Here is a 27,493-nt window from a genome sequence, read left to right on the forward strand (position 1 = left end):
TTTCTTGAGATCCTGATGGGTGGGCTGCTGCTAGGAAAAAAGATGTCTCATTTGCAATTCTACTGTCTTTATGTGGCTAGAAATGGGAAGTTGGGTGTGGATTTTATCTGGTCCTTCTTCCTGCTTCCTGTGTTGATGCTTGCTGTCCTGAGTTGCAAAGGCTAGCTGATTATTATGAATGTGGGGCTAAGACTGAAGGATTCAAATCTTTCTCAACAGCTGTGTGTGTGAGTGACTAGAACAGATGTGGTGTTGGACCTCTTTGACTTTCAAACCACCACTATTTTCATTAAGTTACAGACTGGAAAACAAAATTTAGCAGGAGTTCTGAGGTAAAAGGATTTGAAAGGGAACTCAGCGATCTTAAAAACTTTGAGAGTTGGTTTTTCCACTTTCTGTGCCTGCCCCAAATCATCTCTCTTGTGTTAATCTAATGGCTGCAACAGGCCATGAGTCAGTCTTTAAACAGTGCTGTCCTCTGGTTTATAAGAGAAGCTAGACAGAAGTGCGTGTAGAAGCTAGGGTTGAGGACATGTTCCTGCTATATACTTTTGAATCTGCTGCCTTCATGACTCAGTCTCACTTCTCATATATTCAGGCTGTCTGGCTGCATTTGCATACATTTACTTCTTGAGTGAATATTTGGTATCTCTCCCTGTGGCTGATTAAAATACAGAGGAAAAGAACATTTTTTTTTTTTTTTTGTAGCTGAAAACCTCTCTTTCAGAGCCTTGAGACTAAGATTCAAGATCTTATTGTGAATAGACACCAGTGGTGCCCTTAAAGTCCACATGCTAATGTGTGTTCTTTGTCCTCTGCTCCCTGGCCCATTCCATGTGTAGCCATCTTTGAGCAGGTAAGAATTTGGCAGATGGCCAATGCAGTGATAGTGTTTATGGACCTGACAAATTGGGATGGATTTTCTCCAGAGAAGTGACATCTACATCTTTCTCTTGGAACTTGGAAGCAGATATGGGACCACTCTTCTTCCTTACTTGAGGTGTTCTTTCTCCTGTGCCATGAGAACATAAAACTTTGAATAGCTGTGTGGTGAAAACACTTATGCCATCAGTGAGTGGTTCAGTATGTTGCAGAATTCTCTTCTCAAATGACAGAAATAGTCTTAAGAGGTTTAAGAAAGTAGATCATATATAGGAGGGATGTTCCTGAATGGTCTTTGACGTTGTAATTTGTTTTTCCTTTCTAGGAGGTTGCTGGAGTCTTCCCTCATTTCATTATCTCGCTATGATGGAGCAGGATCCCGGGAACATCCAATCTACCCAGATCCAGCCAGGTAAGATCTAAATGCAGTCTAAAGGCATTTAAGTTTTAAGTTCCATGTGCAAGAGCATAACTTCAGTATAACAGACTGAATCCTCTGTCATTGGTTCTAATATTGGGCTTATCTCCTTCTTAATGACTTGCCATGGGGACAGAGAGCAAAACAAATGAGCAGATGCTATTAAGTCTGGGGGGAAATGAGGAAAACAGGAAGGAGTTACTGTTGAAGCAAACACATAAGAATTCCTGAAATCGTTTGGGATGGAGAACACTAGGTGGCAAACGGATCCAACAGTAAATGAGATACAGCAATATATTAAAAATCTCTTTTGAATAAAAATGAATTAAAAAACAATCTATTCAGGAGAAAGAGGGAATGCAGTAAAGGCAGTTAGGAGCTGGTGTGAGCAGACAACGTGCTTGGAAGCTTGAATTGTCTCCATAAATGTATCCATACAAAAGAGAGCATAGCCAGAAGGTTATGTATACTTAACTAAGAACAAAATACTGACAATTATTTTTGAAGAGTCATGAATCATTGACATTAGACATAGAAACACCTGTAGTGCTGCTTAATCTTCAAAAGAGGTGGGAGTGTTTCAGAGGACTAGAAAAAGCAAATGTGGCAGTTATCAAAAATGGAAAGAAATTATCTTTGCAGTTTCTATTTAGTGTATTAAGAAAGCAACAGATGGGATACTGCGACCCAAAGACTCTGTCAGAAGAAATGATAGAATCGTGAACAGTAAGCAGCTTTGGAAACTTTCAAAGAATAAACCATGACAAATAAGCTTTCTTTAGACGAGTTTAGCAAAGCTATGACTGAAGAAACTCAGTAAGAGTAAAATATATCTGATTTAGCCTTTTGGGGAATCTCTTGCATAGCTGTGTGAATTGAAGGCTACTAGGATTTATCATAAGGAAGAGTACAGGAATACCACTGAAAATTAAATCTTGAGTTGCTGAAGGAGGGTTGTTTTGTGAGTTTGTGGGGGGAGGGATTATCTTGTTATTTTCTTCATCATTAACGACAAAATCTGCATTTTTATACAGATGACACTCTTAAGTACAAGTTCTGAAATAAAAGGCTGTGTTGCAAACTGGCCAGATGGCATAATTGGTAAATAATTCCTTGCTAACTGTCTCTGTAGATAAAGCCTTGTAGAGGTGAAATCTTATATTGGTTTTTTTTCCGTTTATCATGAAGAAAGTTGCTTTGTAAAGATAATTCAAAGGTTTGGAATGATGTAAACAAAATTGTAGTGAAGTGAAAGTATGGTGGAGTGTTCTGCCTATATATAAGTTCCTTTGGAAACCAACCTAGGTGACTGCTGAAGGTCTTGGCAACTGCGTATCGGAACTACTGATAAATGTAAAAGCTTCTAAATGGCAGTTGGTTAAATGACAGGTAAAGGGATTGATTTACTTGGAAAGATGAAAATTATATTCTACAAATATTCATTTAAAGCTCTTGCTGCATTCAGGTTAATTTATGAGCGCCAAAAGCTGCTGTATTGCTGGAAGTGCACCATTCCTTGTTTCTGGAGTGCCTTGTCCAAAGCAGGCAGATTGATAGAGCAGAGATTTTAAGAACTGATTCCAGCTCTCTGGGAGCTGCCTTTTAAAAAAGAAAAGGAGGGCCTGCCTAGGTATCTGAGTTCTTTTTTTTGCCAGATGTCTGCTATGATGAAGCTCAATAAAATGTATGAAAAGGGAACAGTGCCTGAGACATTTCCTAGCATAAGGAGCATTGTCAAAAATAGTTTTCTACTTGAAGCCATTTTAGAACTGATACAGTGCTCTTCATGTGACCGTTCAAGTGGTTTTTAGGTTGTGGTAGAAGCTACAGTGGCTTGAGTTTATAAGGAGCTTTGGAAGAAAAGTCCAGTTTTGAAACTCTTCTAAGAGAGTTCCAGTAAATATCACTGTCCTTTTCAGAGGATGAGATTCACAGATGCATAAACAGTACCAGCTGGAAGTTTGAGTGGGATAGGATTAGAGTCTTCCTCCATAAACCTTACTGGTGTGCTGGGCTAGTAGGATATTTTTAACTGTCCCTTTAACTTGTTAGAAATTTGAAAAGTGATTAAAAGGAGTGTTACTGCATTTTGAAGGGTTTTTTGTAGCATCATAAGTTCCAAATGTAAACTTGTGTCTTTGAGAAGTTAAATAACAAGGTGGAGAAGTGAAACAAAGGTGAAATAAACACATCTATATATATAAATAAACATCTGTATATGTCTTAGTGTGTTTGTGTTTTAAATATATAATAAAAATATATACCTCCTTAAGACCAAGCTCTCTCCAATGGAGTATTTTTTTAAAGACTACATAAACTACATGATCTGAAAAATTTATTTTTGAGAGCATGTGTATGTGTTAGTTTTGTTCCTTCATTTACTGTCTGTAATGGTGCTATATTTGAATAACCCAGGTCAGCAGTGAGGCAGGGAGAATATTTTTTGAAGTTCCCTCAGATCTAGAATGAATAGTCTAATGTAGACTGCAGTGGTATTTCTCAGTGGCCTTGCTGAACTTCTCTAAAGTCAGCTTGGCTGTTCTGTCATTCTCCACAGTTTCAATATGTACTGAGCTCAGAAAATAATCTGTAGAAGAATCAAATAAAGCTGTCATCAAAGAACACCTATAGTAATGTTTTTTAAATAGAAATACTCAGTAAGAGTTATGTATGCTCCCAGGCTGCATATATAAGGCATCACAGCGTGTTCATTGGATATATCTCTAGAAAAAAATCTAAGCAGTTAGATTTACACTTTTCTCTCTGTGTATCAGGCTTAAGCTTCTTGTGTTGTCTTTTGAGACCTTTTTCACAGTCTATCCAGTGTACACACCATGTGCTCTCAGGAAGCTGAATCTGGCATCTTGTCATCGGTTATGGCCAGTCTTTATTGCCTACTCTTTCTTCTAACAAGCATCACCAGGTTTTTTCTTCTCGTGTCCTGCATAATTTTAGAGGACTGCTAAACTCATTCTTCATATTCTTCTGTAATATTCTCCCTAGGTGTGATACTAGGAAAAAGAAAAGTTTCAGTGGTTACACTGCTGGACTGCTGAGACCACTGTTTGTGTTTTCCAGTGTTTGCCTTGTCCATGTTCCTCTTTTTTCTCTCTCTACATATTATGCTGTAGATTTATTTTTAGGCATGCACAAATGCTTTGGCTTATGGAAAAGCCCAGAGAAGAGAACAGCTCCTCATTTATGACTGCACATCTGTAATACCTTGCTTTTTGTACTTGGCCTATTAAGTCTTACGGGGAGTAGAGAGAAGTGATGTGTTAGTCCAGCAAAGCCTTCTTCTTTATGTAAGCATGAGCAGGTGTAACTCATTAAACAGTGCATAAAACATTCTGGAGGAATCAAGCAGAGTGTGCCATTCCTCTTACCCTTTTGATGCTTATTGGCTTAAGTTTTTACCCCCCTGAATGTGTAGTCTGTCTCCTGAACTTGTCCTCCACCCAAATTAGAATTCACATCTAACCAAATAAGGCTAATGAAATGATAAATGAAGCATCTGAGCTGTCTGGATTTTAACACTGAGTAACTGTGTCACAGAAAGCATGTGCGAGGAGCTGTGGATATGCACAGGGTAGGAAAAGGGAGTATGTGTTTACCTGTCTCAAGGGAGTAATACTGGTGTGTGATAGCTCATCCAAACAAATGCTAGGTTATGCATGAGAGAGAATTAAGAGTTAATTGCAGAGGAAAGGTTTCCTTTCAGGTGGGATGCAAGGCTTTTAAAGCTCCACTTAACATATATCTAGTGGATCTGTTGAAATTGCCACTATATAAAATCCTTATAATTTAGATTACAAAGTTATTAAAGCTGTGAAACCTTTTTTCTCCTGCTTGATATTCCGTGGTACTCCATAAGTACCATCAAAACAACAGCACCTTCCTTCAATGTTTATTTGAACGGTGCTGCTGTTTGGCATTGCAGGCAGAGTTCACATTGGGACTGGGCTTGGTTCTTAGAAGTGGTGCTTGATGGGCTTACTTGAGTGAACTGGTAATAAATGAATCAGTGAGCTCCAGAGAGTCCTGAGAAGCCAATTTCTCTGTGTTGTGGATGAGCTTTTTGTCTGTAGGTACTTGTATGGTGCTTCTGTTTGCAAAGGGGATCATGTGGGAGTATAGTGTATAAAGGGAAAATTACTTCTCCTTGCTTTCTTTATTTACTCTATCTTACTCATGGATAAAATGCAAGCAGTCAGTTTTCTGATAGGATGTTACTGCCCTGGCACTTGGAGTTCAAAAGGAAAAATAGGACTGGCTGTCATTCTATACTTACGTAATGAGTATTTATGTATCTTTTTCTTGCTCAGGTTGTCTCCTGCTGCATATTATGCTCAGAGGATGATCCAGTATCTTTCCCGGAGGGACAGTATTCGACAACGCTCTATGCGGTATCAGCAAAACCGTCTCCGCTCTTCCTCCTCGTCTGCTTCCACTTCAGAGAACTCAAGCCCATCTGTGGAGGGAAATGATCTGGAATTTGAAGATTTTGAGTAAGTGTGTGTGCTGCCTAGCCCTCTTGCTTGAGTCTGTTGTCAGCACAGGACTGCTTTCTGGTTCCTTACTGTTTATCAATCAAAGACACCTTAGGCTTCTTGTAGGAACAGGTTAAGTAAATCAATCAATAATTAGAGTAGTGGTTGCTAGAAATAGGTCTTGTAATTTCTGTTGTGAAAAAGAAGGATGTTGTACGCTACCTTCAACACTTTAGGCTATCTCAACCACATTTAGAAGATGGGTTAAATTAAGAAAATGAGAATATTTTTCTCCTATGGAACAGATGGGGAACCAAAAGTTTACTAGAGTTGTCAAATCTTGAGACAGAACAGGAATCACTAAGAGGATTTGCAAGACTTAATTCTTTGGTCTAAGGCTATAGGAGACAGCCAAACATGTCCTGTTGTTTTTACTTGCTCTGTCTCTATAGCTTTGTCAAATTAGCTGACATTCCTGGGATTGGGGGTTTCTTGGTTTGGTGTTTTTTTTTAATTTGGTGATTGTGAATCTGTGTTAAGGCTTAGTTTCCTGTAACGAGAGAAAAAGGCCTCTTGTGTCAAAGTGAGCAATGACTGTGCATCCACACCTTAGGAGAATATTCCTGTTAGCCACTGTACTTCTTGCTGAGTGGTTCTGCTGACAAACTTTTAAAGTCTGTTCTCCAGCATCTGCTTTTGGACTTCGAGTGATACCCAGTGTAATCCCAGCGAAAAATTTATTGTAAACCCTTTCCAATAAATGAAAGAATTTAATAATGTATTCTTTAGATGGCATGTAGACCAAAAGCTCAGGAATTTAGATTAAAATCCATTTTAGCAGCAAAGAGGATATAACCTTTCTAGCCTGTCTTTGGTAATTTCCTTTTAAATGCAGGATTCTCCCTGAGTAGTCTTAAGTATTTCACTGAATTTTCCTCCATTTGTGTATATCTCATTTGAAACATAGGATAATTCTGAGCATGGTTGTAGAAGTAGTCTATGGTTGTAGTGTAGTAGGGAGGTGTGTTTGATGGGAGCTGTGAACTCCTCAAAAAATCTGGGTTGTTACGTTGCAGCTGCCAGCAAAGGATGCTGTCAACTTCCCTACTATTTTAATTTGCACTTCACTTGCTGCAGTGGCACATACTTGAGATGGCACATTGTTAAAGTTCCATGTCCTTTGTGTCAGGGTGAAGTCCCTTGGTGAAGGACATTAGTAACACCAGCTATTCCCAAAAGCAAGATACTAATCCCTTTCTAACTTTTTAAGTGGTGGTAGATTATTTTTTTCATAGAAAGTTGTTCTGTGAAAGTTGTTCTGTGAAGCTGTCATTTCATGCTCCAGCAATTAAATATTCTGAAGTACAGGGTGAGAGAATGTCTTTCTGTCTCATTGTGGTTTTGTTTGTGTAAAATGTAAATGAGGGGAGATAGCGCAGAAGAGTCACTGCTTAATAGCTTTTCTCAAGCATCTTTGTGGTCTGGAAGAGCAGAAATATGGTGGCTGCTGGGCCCACTTTTGTGAAGTGGGTGTGTTGCAAGCATAGACCTTACTATTTCCATTATTCTATTTTATTTGTCTGGGGCAGCTTGTTCTGCTGGGAAAGTAAAAGATGGTATGTTCTTCATTCACAGAGCCAGGCAAATGCTTGCAGAGAAGTGTGTTCCCCTGCAGATAATGTTCACACAGTAAGAGCACCCAGTCAGGGAAGCAATTCAATCAGCCGTACTAAGGTTGTCTTTCATTTCATACTGAGCAAAAGAAGTGTTTATTCCTTAATGTGCAGTGCCTGAACTTGTTGGTTGAATATTTCATATCGAATTCTGGTCTGTGCATTTAAGACCTGCTGTCTTTTTACTTCTCTGCTTCATTATTTCTCTTGGCTGATTGGAGAGGGCTGCTGTGCAGGGGTCCGTAGAGCTGGAACTTCTCGTGACTCACTTGATTTCTTCTGCTGAGACTTCACAATTACACAGAGTTCTTGCTTCTCCTTTTGGTTCTTGTATCCCTCCTTCTTTGCTTGGTCACCTGTGCAATGATGTATTTCTTCATGGATGATTTTTCTTCCTGTGGTTTAGATGCTCTGACTTCCCTGTGTCTCCAGATCTGATACAGGGAAGGGTGTTGCTATTGTGTCTAGCTGTCTGCAGCTCATGCTTTTCTCCTGAAATACAGTGATTTTTTTTTTCCATAAAAGCCAGAAAATTGCCTTGGTACTTTATCTTTCTGATCTGGTTGATGTAATTGGTAAATAATCTCTCTTGTTTTCCCAGAGATTAGGAGAAAGATGTAAGGGACATTAAACACCTGTTGGTTTTATTATACATAGAGCTCTGGGCAAGGAGTGAACGCTGTGCTTGTGCAGGATGCCTGGGAGACAAGCCTTCCTTCACTTTCATATTTTGTGGGATTCAGAGGGTTTTTTTCTCCTCAGAAATTCATTTTGTCTTTTTTCAGTTTTGTTTACCTAACGGCCTAGTAAGGGGCATGAAAAACTTGGTCTATGCACTGTTTGTGTACTTACAGCCTCTAAGTTAAAGCCTCTCTTGTGTCTCAATCAAGGGTGAATTCATTCATAAATACATTTAGTTTGTGATGACAATAGAAGTAGTGTTGGTATAAGAATGTGAAATAGTGTTTTTTATAGGTGTTAGTAATATCCTTTTTTTACATCAGCTTTTAAGGACAGGAAAGGAGGAGGGACATACACTATACCTGTGTTTTTTGGTCTAACTAGATGTTCCCTCTCTACATGTGCTCCCAGTGTTTAACGTGTCACTGTTGTCATCTTACTGCTTATTGAATGCAACCGTCAACTGTAAACTTAGTCATGTCTATATGAAAGCATTTAATAGAGTTTGTAATATATATACAGATTGTAATATTAGGTTATTAACATATAGATTGATATGAGTGGGTTTTAAGGTTAGCTTTAGCAGAATCCTAAGCTAAAATGAAAAGGCTTCCTGAGTTGTGGAATAAGAATCTCTGAATGGAGAATGACATCACTTTAGTCTTCCAGCATAACTGATAAAAATAGATTCTTTATAGACAAATTATACATGTTGAACTTTCTAATTTCAAGTTCTTATTTGAGGGTTTTATGTTTGCATCACATAGTCAATTTAGATTTTTAGAGCTAAACTATTTTCTTTTGACTTTTCCAAGAATTTTGATTTGGTCTCTTCTGTAGACTTCCTTTAGTCTAGAACAGCTCTCTGATGTTGAAGACTGTGGGTGATGCTTCTAGGTCTCCTTGGATAGTGGCAATCTAATTTTTTTCATTTGTAATTCTGAATTTGTCACCATAATCAGAATGTGAAGGTGTTTCTGTAGGTGAATTTTGGCCATCTATGTCCCTTTTTGTCTGCAGTAACTATGGGAGCAAATACAGAAATAAGGGTTTGGTTCATCTCTCAGACTGAAAAGCATATATATAGGACAGTGCACCAGCTCTGAAAGCCTGAGTCAAACCCTTCACTACGGTTCAAAAAAGGTTTTCAAGCTAAGGCTAAAGGTGTGACCGTGGCTGACTCCTCTGTCTACTTTTGAGAGGGGGCTGCCTGACAGAATATAGATATGAAGGAGCTTGGAGATTACACTCTTTTCATGTCTCCACCTTTTCCCTGTTGTTTTGTCCTTTTTCCTTCCTAGTAGGAGGATTTGTGCTGGAGTGGATCTAGTCAGTTGTGCCGTTGTCACAAGCTAGGAAGGTCTTTATTGTGTCTCCCTAACAAGATGGGCTTTACCTGACAGGCCTGAAATCTTGTTTTGATGCTTCATCTCTTGAATTTCTTTCAAGACACCACTGAGCATCCAGACAGAAAATATGAGAACTGTAGGCACTGTTTTACTGAGACTCTAATGGACCTTCTGGTTTTGTGGAAGCAGGCTCTTGTTTTGCAAAGATGATTAATCACTTAGGGAAAGCTTACAAGATTCAGGGTTATGTTATTTGGCTTTGTCACTTCAAAATCCTTTTGTTAAAGCATGATTTGGACCAAGAGTTGTGGTTTCTCAGATGGACATCTTGCAAGGGTCTCCTTGTAAGTGCATAAGATACATGAGTATTTGTCATACTTGCCTCCTGCCATTTTTGATTGCTTTATTGACACAGTCTTGGCAAGAACTGCCAAATCTAAGTTCTTCCAACAGCCTCTTGTCTTGAAAGGTTCTGAGATGGTAGCCTGCTAGCCAAGTGCCACTGTATTAAAGCTGCAAGTCTTACTTCCAGTGTCTTGTAGGTCATTCTCATTCGTTTTGGAGAATAATATGGTAGATTTTTTGGCATTTCTGCAAAAGAAACTCCTTCAGATACTTCACAGGTGAAATGTTTGGTTTGGGAGTCTAGTTTGTGTCATAATTAGTGCTCCACTTCAAGCTGGCATTCTGGTTTAACTTTTTTATGTATTAAGGAGAAAAGTGCATGTCTGATTAGACATTGGTGTGAGATATCTAGGCAGTCACCCTTCTTTTGGAAAGTCTTCATTTAAAGTGTATTTTGTCATTAGCTTCTTTAGGAACCTTGACTGGGGCACTGATACTTGACAATATTAATTAGTAACTGGATGCAGTCATATCTGAACTAACATTATGCAACGGGAGAGAAAAGGGAAGACAATGGCTGTGGCAATGTGGTTACTCAGTAGTGTGTGCTTGGGTAGAAGGTTTGGTTTTGGATTTTGTTCTCTGTATTGCTCCTCAAGTGGAATGGTAGAAGTGAGTTTCGAGGAGGGATTTGTGTGTCGTGGTGAGAATAAGCATGTGGTTTGCTTGATGGCTGAGATGGGAAGATTTTGGAAAGTTTGAGTGAAGGGAGAGGTTGGAGATTGCCAGTTACTGAAATAACTTCTTCCTTGCCCTTGTGACAGAAGTCCATGCGTGTGTTTAAATCCAGTTCTTTTTAGTCTGACTCTGTGCTAGAGACACAGTGCAGTGGGAGCACTAACCTGCAGAAGTGCAATCAATTCATGATGCACCTTCTGACTTCCCTTAGCACAGCAACTACTAAGAGCACGTGGGTAGAACCTGGACTCTTTTTGTGAAGTCTTGGTCTTTACTGCCCTCCACAGCTGTCCACCGGGCGCTCGTGTATTTCAGAGTGTTTTCTTTCGTTTCTGTGACAACCTTCCATTTCTGCAAAAGAAACTCCTTCAAATAGTAGCCAGGTTTTCTTGGCAGGAGAAAGGAGAGATTGGAATGGTTAAAGCCTTTTTGTGACACCTTAAGCAAGTATAGAGCTTTTGATCTACAGTTCCAGAACACTGAGACAAGCTCTGTCATTGTGGAGAGAGGAGCATAAGGAATCTGAGGTAAAGAAAGAGGTTTACTCTGTTAGAGGTCTGTAGGTTAAGGTGACACGTTAACCTTAGATGAATGGGATGCCAGGTGTTAAGTTCTCATCAGGCATAGTGAAGGTGGATAAGAGAGATGACTTGATCAATGGTAGCCTTTTGTTGTAGAGGTAGTGGTATCGTACCCAAACCACAAGATTTCTGAAAGCATCTGGGCTGGGTTTTTTCATTTTTCTCCTTGCCATCCTGAAGTTTACGTTTGAAATTAACAAAAGACATAAAGGAGATGTGAGAATCTCAATACGTTCTTCATGTCACTCAAATCCTGATGGACATGGATTTTTTAGGATCCATGACAGGTCGGTATACTGCAGAAAATGTGGCCTTTTTTTCCTGGAAATCTTAGATGGGGCAGTTGATCTGTCTTTCTTGAGCATCTACAAGTAATGTTCTTGCTAGCAATTTGCTATTTGAGTTCACATAAAGCAGGATCGCTGTTTGTTGTAAGTACCTGCCTTTGTTACTTTATTCCCAGAGCTCCTTTATCTGTTTTTGTCGTTTTTCCCTCTGTCTGTGTTTCTTGGCTCATATGGCACTGCATCATTGTTTTTGATGAAGATCAGCCTTTTCAAAACTGGCTTTCAAGACAGACACAAATACTGTGGAACTTGGTGATCACTTTCTGGGTTTTCTTCTTCTCTGCTAGAGGTTTCTGAAGCAGTTAGCACTGGGATGTCATTTCCGGATGCACAGCAATTTATGTTAACTATATTCACCATCTTAAACTCAGTTTCAGGCTAAGAAAGTTACAAGTGCTGGATGAATGGGAATGATACTGAATCTACTCTTAGAACTTAATTTTTCAAGGATTAGTTAGAGTGTTAGCTTGTCTTGTGATCTACTCATAGTAGCCTGCGGCTTCACTTTCTCTATTCTTTTAATCTTTATCTTTTGTGACAGTCTTTTATATTACCTGTATCTTGGTCATAATGTCTAGTAATGCTGCATCGATGCAGTGAACAGGCAATGACTGTTTCCTTGCAGCAGTACTGCAGGGTTTTGCTAACCTCTCCAGCATAATGTTGCTTTACCATTAAGTCACATTCCAGCAAGGCAAGTGTCTTCATAGCAGGGTGGTGAAAGAACAAGTGCCTTTAGAAAGGTGGCAGTTGCCAGAAAAGCTCCCATCATACTCCATGCTGTTGGTTGCCTGAATCTGTAGAAATAATTTTGATGTCAAGATGGTACTTCTGAGTTTTTCTGCCAAATATTAACTCTGTCTGATATTTTCGTTTTATTTTGTGTCTGTGTGACTCAGAAGTCAAACTAGGTCACCTAGTAGGTGAGGTCCGGTGTTAATGAGAGTGATTAGGAAGCAAGCTGTTACTGATTAGTTGCTGGCCATTAGTTGCTGGTCAGCATTCTTGAAGCCCATAGGTCTAACAGGTTAGCATTGCTTGTGAAGTTATGGTTTCAGTTCTGTTTCCTTTGAAAGCATAACAGTGCAATTTTTTTTTTTTAAAAGAGAAAACAGTTGCTGCCTCTCTAGCTTTGTCTGGCTGCTGATGTTTCTATTTTCTAATGATTCACTGTAGCTATGAAGTGTATCAGTCTTATTCTAAAACATCATCATCAATTTGTGAGCCCACCACACCGTGAAGTGATTAAAATAGAGACAACTGGATCATGCGCCTAGAAAAGAGTGAGTGCTTCATTCTAGTTCCAAGTCAGTCTTTCTCTGAGGCAGTTAATCCTTGGCATTTAACAGGCAAGTACTGATGTTTCTCTTGACCTCTCATATGTGATGCTTCTCTGAAACACTTGATCTTCTGAAGTGCCATATTTAATCTTGTAAATACATGTTCCCCTGAAGAGTGCTTTGAGAGGTAATCAAGGCTGGGGAGTTTGTTTCTCTCTGGTCAGCAGAGCCATTAGTAACTCAGCAGTCTGCTGTTTTATAGGAGGTTTTAGTTGATAAATAGATAGACATTTTCTCTGGTGTTCCTTTCAAAAAGCTCCTATGAAAGATTGACATTTTAGCCTTCAGAAGAACACAAAATGGTGGAAAGGTTTGGGTGACTTGTCTAACTTCTTTATCTATTACTATGGTAAAAATCTATTCTAGTTCCTGTCTCTCCAGCTGGCCACCATCACTCTTTACAGTTTCTCTAATATTTTTATTCTTCAGTTGTTTTTGGCTTCCAGTGTCACACTTGGGACTTTGCTCCACAGTCATACATTTAGTGCCAGGCAGGTCTTTTCGTGTAACAAATGCTTTTTTTCCCCTTGTTTTTCTTGTTTCTTGTTGTCTCCTTCAGTTCTGCCTTAAGTGCTTCTCCTTCAGTAATAGTCATATCCTTCTGAGATGGGTGTATAAATCTGTAACTTTTATTTTTACCAGGTTATGTATATTCTTTTAGATATAATTTAAAAGAACCATCCGGTAGTCATTTTAATGTCTGTGGATGTCAGTACTTGTATCCTTTTTGATAGGACCTATGCTCCTGACTTCCTTCTTTGTATTTACTAGTGGAAATACCTGCTTAGATAAGTTAGTTGTCTTTGATGTTTCATCTTTAGCTTAATCCTGGTTTTAGGTGAGATACACTTGTCCTCAGAGCCATAAGTAGGGTGGTCCCCTTTTCCTGGTTTGAGTTTATAACTTCTCCAAGACTTGAGGACTGTGAGTAAAGTAGCACATACTGTATGGAACCTTTAGTTTTGAATAAGAGACTAGTCTAACTGATCCAGGAGATACTATTTTAGCTACTATGCCCCTATGCAGAATTATGACCAACTTGCAGTGTGGCTTTTCCTTTGTCTTCTAAGATGCCTGTATCTCGCTAAAATATTCAGAATGTCAATGTTTTATTTATTTTGTGTTTACCTCTCTATTTTGGGAGGCTTATTTACTAGAAGTGCTCCCATTTTTCTCTAAATTGATTTCTGTTAGATGCTCAGGATGTTGCAGGATCAGACAGATTAAAACTAAAGTGTTAATATCTGGTATTTGCTGCTCCTCTCAGTGGTGAAGCTAGTAGCTAACTTTCTATCATAGTGTTCCCAACACTGTATGTTACCTTACCCATCCAGAGGGTGCTGGACAGCAACTGACATGTTCTTAGAACCACCAGCAAAAGTAATGTTCCCTTCACCATCTTTTTTCCTACTTCTGTACCCTTTGTAAAACACAGTACACACTTCATCTTGTAGTCCTATGTAACTCTAGAAGAGTACACTCTTCTAAAGGTATATATCATCTGTTTTCATCCAAGTCAGCAGTGAATACTGTGAAATGAATTGCAAGGTTTCAGGATTTGTTTCTGCATTAGTATGGCCAGTTTAATAAGACATCTTCCAGGAACCATCTTTAGAGGACCTGCGAACAGACCTGACCAGCCACTAAAGCCAAATAAGTTTGCAGTGCGTGGTAACTTCCTCTGAGCTCCTGATAGGGCCCTTGGGCTACTCTTGCCCTGTGTCCTACTCCTCTGAAGTAACCTTCTGCAATTAACAAAAAAAAAAAAAAATACAGCAAGTAGGTACAGATACTTCACACTTTCTCAGTACTTCAAACATTGCTTTTTTCTGCTACATGAAGACGGTGCAACTTCCAGTGTCAACCTTTAAGGATAGTAGTAGATGCCACTCAAACAATTATTTACCATTTCTATTGTATGTAAGTGTCTAACCTCTGCAATACAAATTGATTTAGCATTTTAAATTGGATTGCATGAAACATGATAAAATGCTGAAAATATGAAACAATTGGCTTGGTCTGATATAACTTGATTCTTCTGAACTTGTATGGCTTACTGGTGCTGGCTTTGATAATTAAATGGCTTTTCAAAATGGTCATTGTTGACCTAATTCTGTTAGCAGTGTAGTCAGTGGGAGTTTTAATATTGACTACAATGGGAACAGTTAGACCAACAGATTGTATTAGAAATCCCATGCTGTGTGTTTAATTTCACTTCCTGATACAACAATCTCTAAATATTAAAGTGAATTATTGCCAAGACAGAAAATCAGAAATGGCTTTCTTTGTCTTTGCTGTCTTCAGTATCCACTGTTATTAATGCAGTAGCCAAGTTGCCAGATGAAAAAGAATGCCTTTTTCTCCAAAATTTAGGATGCAAAATTTTGTATCTCTTTCTGTTTTCAGAGCTGGCATTGCTGGTCCATTAAATTTACATTGGTCACCTTTTCTCTCAGCAAGGAAACAAGACAATAGAAGAAAAATCCAAGGGGATTTGACTGTCTTATCCAATTTAGGATAAACTTTCATCCTTCTTATGCCCTATTAAATGTCCATAATTCTCCTGAATGTTTGGGAATTGCTTTCTTTTCATGCTCCATTTTAGGTTAGTGTTAATACTATTCTCCCCCCTACCAACTCTTATTTGCCACATCACTGTGTTGATTTGTCCCACCATGGTATCTGAACAAATGATGAATAACCTGAATTTTGAGACAGACCTTAAAAGTTATTTTGACCATTTGTTGGTTCTTGCAGTTTTCCTGCTGAGACAAATTAGTCTTTTAATAATTAGAGTATTAAGTTTCCCTTGTCACCTTGCTGTGGTTTATTTCATTTACTTTAGCAAGGTTATTGAGTCGCTTTACAGAAGACGCTTTTTTTATGTAGACGCAGACACACACACACACACACACACACTCACTCTTAGGGATTTGCTTTCCACTTCTGCAGGTAATGTTAATTAAACTATCCACTGTGAATCATTAGCTAATGAATCTGTAGGTAGTTGACACTAAATAGAAAGTAGAGCATTAGATCTTCATCAGTACTTTAGGGAACCTTGGAAACTTCTCATTTCTTGCTGGAGTGCTTCACGCTGGCACTGCAGTGTGCTAACATCTGCTCTCCTCCCTCTGTCAGCAGGCTCAATGTGGTACAGAAATAACACAAAGTGCCACCCATTTTCACTGATCTGTAGGGGGTTTTTTATTTTCCTTTTTAGAGGACACAGAAATAATCTTCAGCTGGTACCAGGGTAATATCAGCTGTTCTAGCTTTGCAACACTAGACTAGACACTCTTAGTTGTTGAGCATGGGAGTTAAGATACAAATGACTCTACAAATTAGTAATTCAGAGTAATGTTTGGTAATATTCTTCTTTACCTCAGGGGAGTGTATCTTACACTTCTACTTATAGTAAATAGGAATTCTAGCAGTCTTGAAGGATAGCCATTGTTTCTTACTCCCTGCAGCCTGACTTATAGGGCAGGTGACCATTGGGATGTGGGTTTTAATTTTTTTTTTTTTTAGGGGATGTTAAAAATATATGTCTGTCTTTTGAATTACTAGAGACTGACTGTGTCATGATGGAAACTGAAAAAAGCCTAGTCTGTATTTTTTGCCTTTTAGGCTTTTTTCCATATTGTCGGGAGATTGTGTACACAGTGAATAAATAGGGAAGTACAGGATGGACTTCTCACATCAGAAAGTCACCTTGGTTAAAAAATGTCTGAAAATGTTTTTGTGGCTGCTAAGACCTGTGGTTAGTGGCAATTAAAAAAACTGGAACAATTAGTTCCTCTAGGTCTCTTGATTTAGTCTCTAGACTTTGCCCTTTTATCTCCTTTTGTTTGCTGGAGCTAACTCCTCATTCCTTTTGAAACCTGCTGCAGAGATTCTCTTCAGCTGGAGACTTCTGTAGAGTGTAGTCCTGCTGTTGTTCCTCTTGCTGATATTTGTCCTTTTCAAAAGTATCTTCCAATTCTAGTAAATGTCCAAAGCAAATGCAAACCCTGAAAATGGTTTTGTTGCTTTTCTCCCGGGGCTGCATATCAGTGTTGTTTCAAAAGCTGCTACAGCAGAAATACGAATATTTCTTGTCTTCTGCTAGCTCTTACTGTGTGTGGCAAGATCTGGAACATGACGCTTTTTTCCCTTTGGCCTTTTCTCTTTAGCACCAAAAGTTGATATGTCAGCACTCAAGTTTGGAGGATTCCTTCTGTTATTGATCCGCATCTTAACAGGCTGGAGGCCTGTGATAAAAGAACAGCAGCAGCTTTTACATTTCTGATCTCAGGAACCCTGCTGGTTGCACAAAATGCTGAGGGTGAGGTGCGGCTTTGGCTGTGAACTGCAAGTGCTGCATCTACAGTGGGAGGAGAAATTGAAGCTTTGAGCTTGGATTTAGATTTGGTTTTGGTGAAATAGCTTAAAATGCTAACAAGCTTTGCAGAACCTCTGCTTTTGTGTTCCTGAGTTCCTCAAGTGTGTGGGAAACAGGCACGTAATAGACTTTCTTCTCAGCCCACGTTTCTTGCTCACTGACTTTAAAAAAGCAAAATGAAAAAAAATCATAAAATGCACAGCTTGCTGGAGTGGGTTAGAAATGTGCTGCTAATGTGTTGCATAAGGAATATTTAGTTTCTTAGTGATTTCAAGGCTCTGCAAGTAATATTCTCCCCACAACTGCTTGGGAAGGAGACAGGGCTGCATTTACACATGGGGATTTGGAATCCAAGGAGAACAGACTTGTTACTTGTGCAAGGTCATACAGAGAGTAGATTTCTGAACAGAGAAGGCAGCACTGTGGAGGTCTCTTTCAGAACTCCAGAGTCACTAATGGAGTCTCGTTATTTTCCTTGCAGTTCTAGTGCTGTGTTATTGGAGGTCCCCTTGTGACCTATGAATGCAGTATCAGGAATTTTGTGTGATGGGGCTCCTGAAGATCCTCCAGTTTGACCTCCTGTTTGTTGTACAGTTGTCATTACCAAAATCAAACTGGGCCATCCGTGGGTTTGTCTAGCTCCTGTCTTGAGACTTACAAGGACAGCAACTCTGCAGCCTTTCTGTGAAACCTGTTCAGTGTTGCACTGCTCTCCTGGGGAAGAAGACTTTCCTGTGTCTGCTGTAGGACAATGGATGCTAGATCCTTTTTCCTCATTCCCCAAGGCCCAGACATTTATTGTGAAACAGAATGAGATGTTGTTAAGGAGGTGCAATTTTGTCTGATACCACCTAACATTTCTTATTTAACTGGAAAATACTATGAAAAGTGAGATAGTTTTAATATCTGATGGCACTTAAACTGAACCTTAAGGGAAGGAACACAAAAGAATAGTCTGCAGATTATGGTCTTTTGCCTGCACTTCTGGGAATGAAAATGTGAACTTTAATAGATCTCTTTGACTAACAGAAGGTTCTTCTCAGGACTGGGGTGAGCTTGCTTTTTGCTCTCCTGGTCAAAAGTCTAAGGTTTCTCTTTCATTTGCTCAGGTGCTGACATTGATTCATTGACTCTTTGTGGTTTTGTTGATACTTTTGAGACATTGTTGATTAATGAAGAAAGTGGACTTCAAGGTTACCCTTATATAAATTACTTATATGAATTTGGAACATCAGAAGCATAAGAACCATTGAATCTCTGTAGCATACTCAGGTTGACTAGGTGATGTTGTTGGTGTTTTGTTGTCTTGGAAAACACTTTCATGACATAGTAATTTTGATGTACAATAATTTTCTTTCTTTTGCTGAAGGGACAATGGAGACCGATCCAGGCACCGAGCTCCCCGGAATGCCCGCATGTCTGCACCATCGCTGGGGCGCTTTGTCCCAAGGTAAGGCATCTATGTGTGAGAGTAAAAGGTGTGGAAATCCTGGAGGTACCAGTTGCAGTACAGCACTCTGGTGCTTTCAGGGGGATTCCTTTTCTTGCACAGGGCGTCTTTGTCCTTGGTTTGCAGTTTCTGGGACTCCTGGGATGATGGCATGTTAGTGTGAGCTGCTCATCCTGTGACGTTTGAATGACAGCATCGTCTTAGTGCTTTTTACTTGCAGGTTGAGGTCACAGTGTGAAGGCAGAATAGGAGGAGAAAAGAATCTGATCAGAGATTCTCGGCACAATGTGCTGGTTTGAGATTAGAAAACTATTGTGAGAGGTAGAGGATTTGTTTAGTGCTGATCTTTGCAGCCACATTGATCAGAGGAGGATCTAATCTGTAATTTACTTTTGTTTGAAGCAGGAAGGCAGTTGGCTAAGCAAAGGATTCCAGCCTTCCCTCTACTGTAGTCTGCTGGAATGTAGTCATATTTCCTCAAAGTAATTGCAGTTGCTCTTCAGGGCTATAGTACACAGGATGGCTTTCTCCATGTTTTACTCTCTTTGTTTTGCAGACGCTTCTTGCTGCCAGAGTACTTGCCTTATGCTGGGATTTTCCATGAACGGGGACAGCCTGGCTTGGCCACCCATTCCTCTGTCAACAGGGTCTTGGCAGGTAATGAGATTTCCTTGTTTGCAGTAGTCATGTATATTAGTGGTGTTTGCTCATGAATCTGAGCAGAGGAAGACTGATGAGGAAGAGTAATTCCAACCTTTGAGGTTCTATTTAAGTTGTCTGAAGCAAGAGAAAGGACTGTCGGATTGATGTAGTAAGCTGCCATTCAAGTGCTTGAACATTGCAGATTCCATGCTTCAGGTATATGTGTGGAAGTGTCTGCATGAATTCGGGACGGGTGTTAACAATTCTTCTGTTATTTAACTTCTCCTATTCCTAGATGTCTTTTTTTTTTTAAACAACCTGACAGACTAATGATCAGCTTGCTGCAGGTCCTTCTAATTGAATTATAGGGTGCCTTGATCATGTTCCGGCTAGGAAGACACACACAAGGCAATGTGGGATTCAATTAGGATCTTAATAAGTGCATATTAAAAAACTCAGCTGCCACCACACACAGCACACAGGCGTTTGGGAGCCTTAGAGGGCAAGCGGAGGTGGGAAGGGAGGTGGGGGAAAGAGGAGGAGGAGTATGGCAGTCTGGCAGTTCATGAATGAGATGGTTATAGATGACACATATCTTGAGGGTGAGTCTTTCTTGGCTGGGTCTGAGTTGCTCTGTAATTAACCCCAGTGGGGGGGAGTAATTTTGAAGCTTGGGGAAGAACAAGAGATGACATATGGACAGGTAGGTTGGGATGTGGTTCTCCTTCCTTTAGGTAATCACAGGACCATCACTGAAAGGAGTGCGGAAAGGTTTCTCAAGAGGCTGCATGACCCTTTACCTTATCCTAAGGCCCAACCAACTATACCTAAGCCATTTTTGACAGGATTTATCTAACCTGTTTTTATTGGTGTTTTCCCAGTCGTTTTGGGGTAGAACTGTTGCTGGTTTTGCAATGCTGGTTTAGTATGGCAGTGGTCTTGTCTTTGATAATAGATGTCTGTCATCTTCCAGACTTTGTCTCACTGGACATTTTGGTTTGAGTGGTTCCTAGTGCTATTGCAATAACAGTAAGAACTCAGCCATAGTCTCATCCAAAGCACCTCTGCTTGTATCCCTTAGGAGGCAGTGGAGCTAACCTGTAGTGTTAGCTGACGCATGTACTTTCCTGTGTGTGCTGCTTGTGTGGGCTTTGGCTGTTGGCACGTGGAAGCAGCACACTGGCAGATAATTACTTGCTGCCAGGCAACACTGCAGAACTTTCATGTCGCCCAGCTTTGCTGGAGACACCTGCCTTCATCCCTCCTCCAGGCCTCCTTGCAGTTTGCCTGTTCCATTGTGGCTGGGAAATAGCCTGGCTTTTTCATCTGCACTTGTTGGGGAATTTGAACCCCAAAACACTCATGCTTGCTGTTTCTTGTATGTATGCCAAGAATAACAAAAGAGGACCGAAACTGTAATCATGGGAGTTTCAAAAAACAGGATCAGTCTTTTCTGTGTGATGCTGTGCTGAACCTTTGTAAGGTGAGGTTTGTTGGCTCTGACAGTGTCGTGGAACCTCACACTGGAATGGCTGGGACTCCACAGTAAGGGCTTTTATTGACTAACATATAAAATTAATTCTTCCAGTTCAGTAGCTGCTTGTGTTATGTTGTTTTAATATTTGGTTTATTTTACCTATGCTCTCAGCTTTCAAAATGTTTTTTTACATCCATGCTCAAAAACTTGTTCATATGTTGCAGAAACCAGGAGAGTTGAAATTGCAAATATTAGGTGGAGGCATGACAGGCAAGAACTAGAAAATGAGGTTGCAATTGTGGAATAGCCAGAGAATTTCTTGTACTCATTACGTTGGTCAGCAGCATTGTCATTTCCAGTATTATATTTCAGAGCCATTGAAAGTTACAGTGCTGGTAGTATGCTTTCCTTTATAGTTAGCCTGTGCCAAGGCTTGTGGTAGCTCTTTCTTCAGTATCATGGTGAAAAACCTCTACTCAAACTCAGAAGTACTTTTACCCTGGCCTGGTAGTTATGGGTGAGGTTGATAGCCTTGGCTGAGGAAAAAATTGATAATCTATTTTCCCATTAACACAGGCTAATCTAAGCTTGAATACCTTGAATTGCTTCATTCTGCCATGTATCCAGACTGTCACTTTTGAATTATGTTTAAATGCAAAAATGTCAAATGTATTTCTTATGTAACCTCTACAGCATTTGAGAAGAGATACCAAAAAATCTTGTATTGCTAATCTGACAGTTTTCTAAAAACTGACGGTAGACTTCTGTGATCAAGTATAGCGAGAGCTGCTGTTTGGGAAAATACATCCAATTATACTTCTGCTCCTGTCCACTGCCCCATTTACTTCTATATCCTGAGAAGAAATCAAAGGAGCAGATGGAGATCCTAGCGTGTGAATTACTGTGGTGTGCTGACTAAATTTCTTAATGTCAGAGCTCTTGCTGTCAGGTTCTGTCCGTTTACTTTCAGCTCTCTACTTTATGTGAACAGCTTTCTGTTGTTTAAGTGTCATTCTCATGCAAGTGTTACACAGACAATTGCTCCATGCTATGGAAGACTGCCTTGAGAATAAATCCTTAGAGTCAAGTTTCATGAACCCCTAAAAATTGCAGGTTATCTATGCAGATGGACTAGTACAGCAATGCAGTGGGTTGGGCAGAATGACGAACATGCCAGGCGGAGCTTAGGTCAAAGCAGAGCCCTTTGTACTAGTCAGGGGACTGGTGGCCATCCCTGTGCCAAGCATGGGAAAGGTGGCAGCAGATGGGTAGAGTAGGTGGGAGCCCAGGGGGAGAGTGAAGCGATACCAGTCAACATGACAGACAGATCTCCACGCCAGCAGCCTGATTTGCATGGAGCACTGGAACAGCAACTCGCCCCAGTAGCACCTGCCTGCCTCCTTATCTACTGGTGCAGTTCAGATCTCTCAGCTGATACAGAATGCTGCATCACTGTGCTTTCTGGCACCAAGTAAAACACCATGTGAAAATATATTACATCAACATTGTTACCTTTAGCATTGAAACTTGTAATCACACCAAAAAGTGTTGGTAGTTTGACAAGTTATTTTTTTCTGTAAAGTCTATGTTGATTGGCAGTAATTACACTGTCCTCCTTTAATCCTTTATTAACTGAGTCTTATATCAGCTTTTTCATTATTTTGTCTGGAATCAATGTCAGGTTGACAAGACTGACAGTCTCATCCTATTTCAACTTAAAATACTGGTATAACACTAGCATATTTTTCAGTCTTCCATATTCCCCTTTATTTCAAGACTCATCAAGAAACCTGAGACTTCATTTGGCAGCTCTTTTAAGTCTCTTGGTAGTGTGGGCTGTAAGCCGCCCTCTGCACTCTCCTCTCCTTGGTGAACTGCCCTAAGTGATGGAGTTGTGGTCTCCAAGGAAACATCCATACAGTGAAAGCTAGTTGAAGTGGTTGTTTGCTAAAGTGGTGATGAAAACAGTATATATATTTTGGCTTCTCACTTCATATAGCTGACTGATTGCATGTGGTAATACAGGTGGAATACTGCATCTTGGGGCCATTTCAGTCTTAAGAGTCTCTTGGGTTCTTTGCCATTTGTAGGCCAACAGTGTGGGGGTTTCATTTTTGGTTTTCTGCCTGATTTTTTGTTTGGGTTTGTTGTTTGTTTGTTTCTTTGGTTCGTGTATTTGTTGGTTTTGGTTTGGTCTTCTTGTTTGTTTTTTTGATAAATTTCTCTTTGTCCTAAGTTGCATTGTGAAGCAGGACACTGATAAGTTGTGATGGCCAGGTTACAGATATTTTTTGGCATCTGGTAGCACAGACCAGGATATCCATTTTAATATATTTTTAAAAATCAGTAGATACATTTAAAAGAAAAGGTCCGCATCATTGCCACTGAAGTGCTTGTGACCTCTTGTTCGCCTCCGTGAACTTTTGCTTCAGGCTTTATACTAATTGACTGTTTTGGGATGGACAAGACATGCTAATGGTATAGTGAAACAAAGAAGGCTTTAGTTTCGGTTCAGTGGAAGCTTAGAGGAAGAGGAGACTCAGTGTTTCCCAAGGAACTTTGCAGGAGGCTTTAAGAATTGACACAAATGCCATTTTGTTGGCATTTCTGTTATTCATTAGGAGACCTGCAGATGAAAGTTTGTTAGAGTTACCTAGCTTTGTGAAATGCTTCTGTCTCGCCTCACTTTGTTTTAATAGGCTTCTATTCAGTTATGTGTATCTCAACAAACAAAATATTCTTCCTTGTGTGGTCATAGGTCATATTTATCTGTTCTGGCTTTGCCACCAGACTTTCATCTGTTTAAACACAATCCAACACAGTTAGTCTGAGTCTTCCACCTCATGGGGAGATCCAGATTCAGCAGGGCTTAAGAGTTGAGTCATATAAATTCTACATTTACAGTTTCCGAGTGATTTCGTTGCTATCTCAGGGTAGTAAATTCAGACCAGAGACTGAGCACTTACATGTAGTCAAAGAATGAGCTTGATTACAGGTTTTTCCATATCCCACACCTATTCGGGGTATAGCCTGCTGCAAGAGCAATAATGGTTCAGCTTTGGATATCTCTGCTGGAGTTGCCAAAGCAAGCTTTCTGTAGCCTTGTTACACTGGGGTGGGGCTGAGGCTATTGGTGCAGCTAACAATCAACTGATCCCTTTAATGGGGGTCTAGAATTTCAAAGTGTAGAGTTTGGCTGTTGTTTTCCCAAAATCCATAAGCTTTGCTGTTCTTCAAAGCTTTACTTCCTGGGAGGATTCAAAGATTCAAAGTCATGTGTCTTGTAAATTTCCATACTTCAGCCAGCAACTGACAACATACAGTTGTTAGAGTGTATGAAGTTTCATCATGATGAAAGTTAGCTAAGATGGATCAATGTCATCCTTCTGGAACAGGAAGGATGTGATTGAGCATGTGATAGTGCTCCTAATAAGAACTACGGTGATGTCCTCTCACCAGCGACAGTCACTAGTTAAGGTGCCTCCTGGTTGGTGCACATTCCCAATCTGTTAATCACTCTAGCTGTATTTAGGGCTAATGTTCACAAGTGAATGGCTCTAACCTAAAGCCAGCTAAATGGATATTGGTGAGCCTGTGATACATGCAGTTGGATAGAGTATTGGTTGCCATTGCAAGTAGTTATCCCTACAGTAACCTTTCACTTCTGCTCTAATGATAGAAGTGATCATGATAAAAGGCTTCTTTGCCTTCAAAACCATGTTGCAGGCTCCAACAACTCCAGTTCCTTTGGCATTTCAGGTATGATTGCCTCCTGTGGTTCAAGTCATCTTGTCCTAATCCTGTTCTGTCATGTACAGTGTGCTGCTAATTCTGTTCTGAGATGCTCCCATCCCTCAAATGTGCTTGCAGTGATGCACAGCTGTGCAGGTAGAACAAAGATAACTTGAGAGCTCCAGAAGGCCAGCAAAAGTTGATGGGAAGACATGTTGCCAGTTGTCTCTGATGTACCCATGTTTTTCTCAGTATTAGTAGTTACGTAGTTTCTGTACAGTTCCCTGAGATTTGAGTGTTATTCTGAATCTGTACCTTCAGCTGTCTGTCACTGGCTTATTGATATTGGCTTGCTTCTGCCTTTTCATCTGAGACAACTGTGTGAATTTGAATTAGTGTCCTGATCTAATCCTGCTTTTCACAGTAGGCAGTTCTGTAGAATAATAGAATCAATGAACTTAGCTGTGTGGCTTTCTAGGCTGTGTGTTTTTGTTATAAATCTGTTTGGTACTGCTAAATATGGAAAGATGTGAACCTTTGAGTAACTTACTCTTTATGGTCTTTCTGTGATCTACGTCAGTGGACACTAAATGATATAAGAGGCTTTAAAATATGCCTCAGATTCTTCTGCGACTTGAGAGCTATAGATACCTGTCAACCTTCATCACAGACTTGAGATCAGTTTATAATTTTTGTCAAAGTGCAGCTTTTCATGCAGAGATGTAAGGAAAAAAAGAGGCCGTATGGCTGAATTGCAAATGAATGAACTTCTTACAGGGAGGGAATGATGGAGAGTGTCTATTTTTGGGACTGGTGAGAGGTATCCTCAGAGATGCTGATTTCCTCAACATGGTACTTAAGCTTCTGAAGACAGTAGGATTTTGGAAATGTGGAGAAGGCTTTGTGTGACATCGTCTTACGTAAGTGTTCCCTTATAAATTTGCTTCATGTATTCTAAAAACACGCTTGCAGCCCTTGAGCTTTCACAAATGTTAGCTACTTCACCTCAGCTCTTACCTGCCTGTGTCTCTCTTCAGATGCTATTTTCCTAGATCAGCTTTCAATTGAAAGTTTTTAATGTTGCTGCTCAATTACAGTGGAATAGCTCATAAATAAAATCTCCTGGTAGTTTGGTGTCCTATGTGCAGAATAAAGTCATATACTGTGAGTTAGCTTTCTCATCGTATTAGATCCCTTCTTGACTTCTAGTTCATGGATTCTGCAGCTGTGGCTACAGGATTATACCACATCATGATTATGGTCAGAAGGTGAATTTCTTAGCACACATCCTTGAAATGAAATCCTTCTCCCAGAAGATAGGAGACAGTTAATGCTTAAAAAAAAAAGTCTAGAAAACAACTCATAATACACAACTTTGTGTGACACTGGGATCAGATAGTTGATCCACAGATGCCACATTCTTCCTAGCAGGTCCATCTTTCTAGTACCTTAGTAATTTTCCCCTTTATTGCAAGACACCAGCGAGTTTGTTTTTTCCGGCTCTGTGCTTTAATTGGCGGTCCAGCTGCCTCTTCTCTGGTGCTGTAATCTGTGTCATCCTGTATCATTGTACCTTGGCACAGCGAAGGCTGATAGGTAGTTGATGCAATTAGCCTTTGAATGACCTACAGGCAATCTCTTCTGAAATACTAGTCCAGTGCAAAGACCCCCACAAATGTTCCTAAGCTAGTGGCTTTGATTTTTATGCAGATAAATTCTCCTCTGAGCTGAATGGGGTTTAGTTCTGCCTATCTACATGTATCCTGAAAGTGGGTGATAGGTAGTGTTAAGAGAAAGCCATTAACATATGCATTTGTGTGATGGAAGAGGTTGTGTGTGTTGTTTCCAGTTAGCCTTTCCCTCACATCCAAAATACCAAATTCTGCATTGCGAGTCTGAGCAGTTACTCATCCTCATTTTGATGTCCGTTTCTGCTGTATGCTGTCATATACAAAACATATAAACAGCCAGAAAGTGTCAAGGTACTTTCTGTATGGAATAACTTTAATCTGGCTGTCTGCTTATTATTCCCTACTTGCTCTGTGTCTCTGCTCACTTGCATCTCCCACTTAGTAACAGACGTGGTCTGTGGTCACAAACACTTCTCTGTTTACATCTGTGAACAGGTACAGTTTGAATTCTTTGGTTGAGACATTGAGTGCAAAGCACTAGAGATTGTAGGGCAGATGGAATGAACTTGCATCAGAACCCTTGTAAGATGTTATCCCCTGTTGGGTTCCAGAGACTAGAGTATTCTCAAGGCTCGAGTGATTCCAAAATCAGTTTAACTTCTGAAATAAATTTTGTGTACCAATGTCTTTGTATGGAAAGAACCTTCATACCTGAGAACTGGAGATTTTCCATGAGTCTCTTAAATATTGCACAGTAAAGGTGAGCTAAAGAGTCAAAATCATGCTATTAGCACTTAAAAGCCTGCTATTGCTCAGTCCTTTTTGTTCTTGTCTTCCCTTTATGCTTTTGTAACTCAAGCCATAGTTTATCACAATCTGCTAAGTCTGGGAATGTGTTAATTGAGAGGACTGTGAGTCAACTGGAAATAAGAATCCACAGCTATGTGCACTGTGGGAGGTATTTACACTGTAATTTTGGGGGCATCTGACTTGGGAGGCCAAGCTTCCTGTATAGTTAGTGGAGAAAAAGAAGCTTCTGCTCTGAGGATTCATCACCTGAAGTGAGCTTGTGAGGAACGAGACAACTCTTAGAAAAATCAAAATAATTTATTAAAACAGAAAAATTGAAAAATTACAGAAATCAGGAAAATATCAAAATTTGGGATCCTAGTGGCTCAAAAGGTATTCCCGGGAACGCAGGGATTAGAGATCTTTTGGCTTTTACAGCACTGGACCTCCGGTGGAAAACTTGCAGTGCTGGGCTGACTTTCAGCTAACCCGAAAGCCAGAGAAAAATTATTGAAGGCTCCTAAATAGGAGTAAGGCTTAAATG

General features: G+C 39.9%; 1 protein-coding gene across 4 annotated transcripts in view; it reads left to right on the plus strand.

Annotated features, from left to right (window-relative positions):
• The window catches only part of AMBRA1 (autophagy and beclin 1 regulator 1), a 129,062-nt gene that overhangs the window by 21,005 nt on the left and 80,564 nt on the right, over nucleotides 1–27,493 (plus strand). For 3 of the 4 annotated variants that reach the window (XM_042038420.1, XM_042038423.1, XM_042038422.1), the window contains 4 exons: nucleotides 1,208–1,294; nucleotides 5,626–5,808; nucleotides 18,595–18,678; nucleotides 19,235–19,335. In XM_042038420.1, the coding sequence (XP_041894354.1) occupies nucleotides 1,208–1,294; nucleotides 5,626–5,808; nucleotides 18,595–18,678; nucleotides 19,235–19,335 (455 nt within the window). The remainder of the gene's footprint in view (nucleotides 1–1,207; nucleotides 1,295–5,625; nucleotides 5,809–18,594; nucleotides 18,679–19,234; nucleotides 19,336–27,493) is intronic. The other variant, XM_042038421.1, reaches the window with a different exon arrangement.

Source organism: Corvus kubaryi, unplaced genomic scaffold, assembly GCF_017639235.1.
Source record: "Corvus kubaryi isolate FWS band 111438036 unplaced genomic scaffold, C.kubaryi_AGA036_p1.0 37392, whole genome shotgun sequence".
Taxonomy (NCBI): Eukaryota; Metazoa; Chordata; class Aves; order Passeriformes; family Corvidae; genus Corvus; species Corvus kubaryi.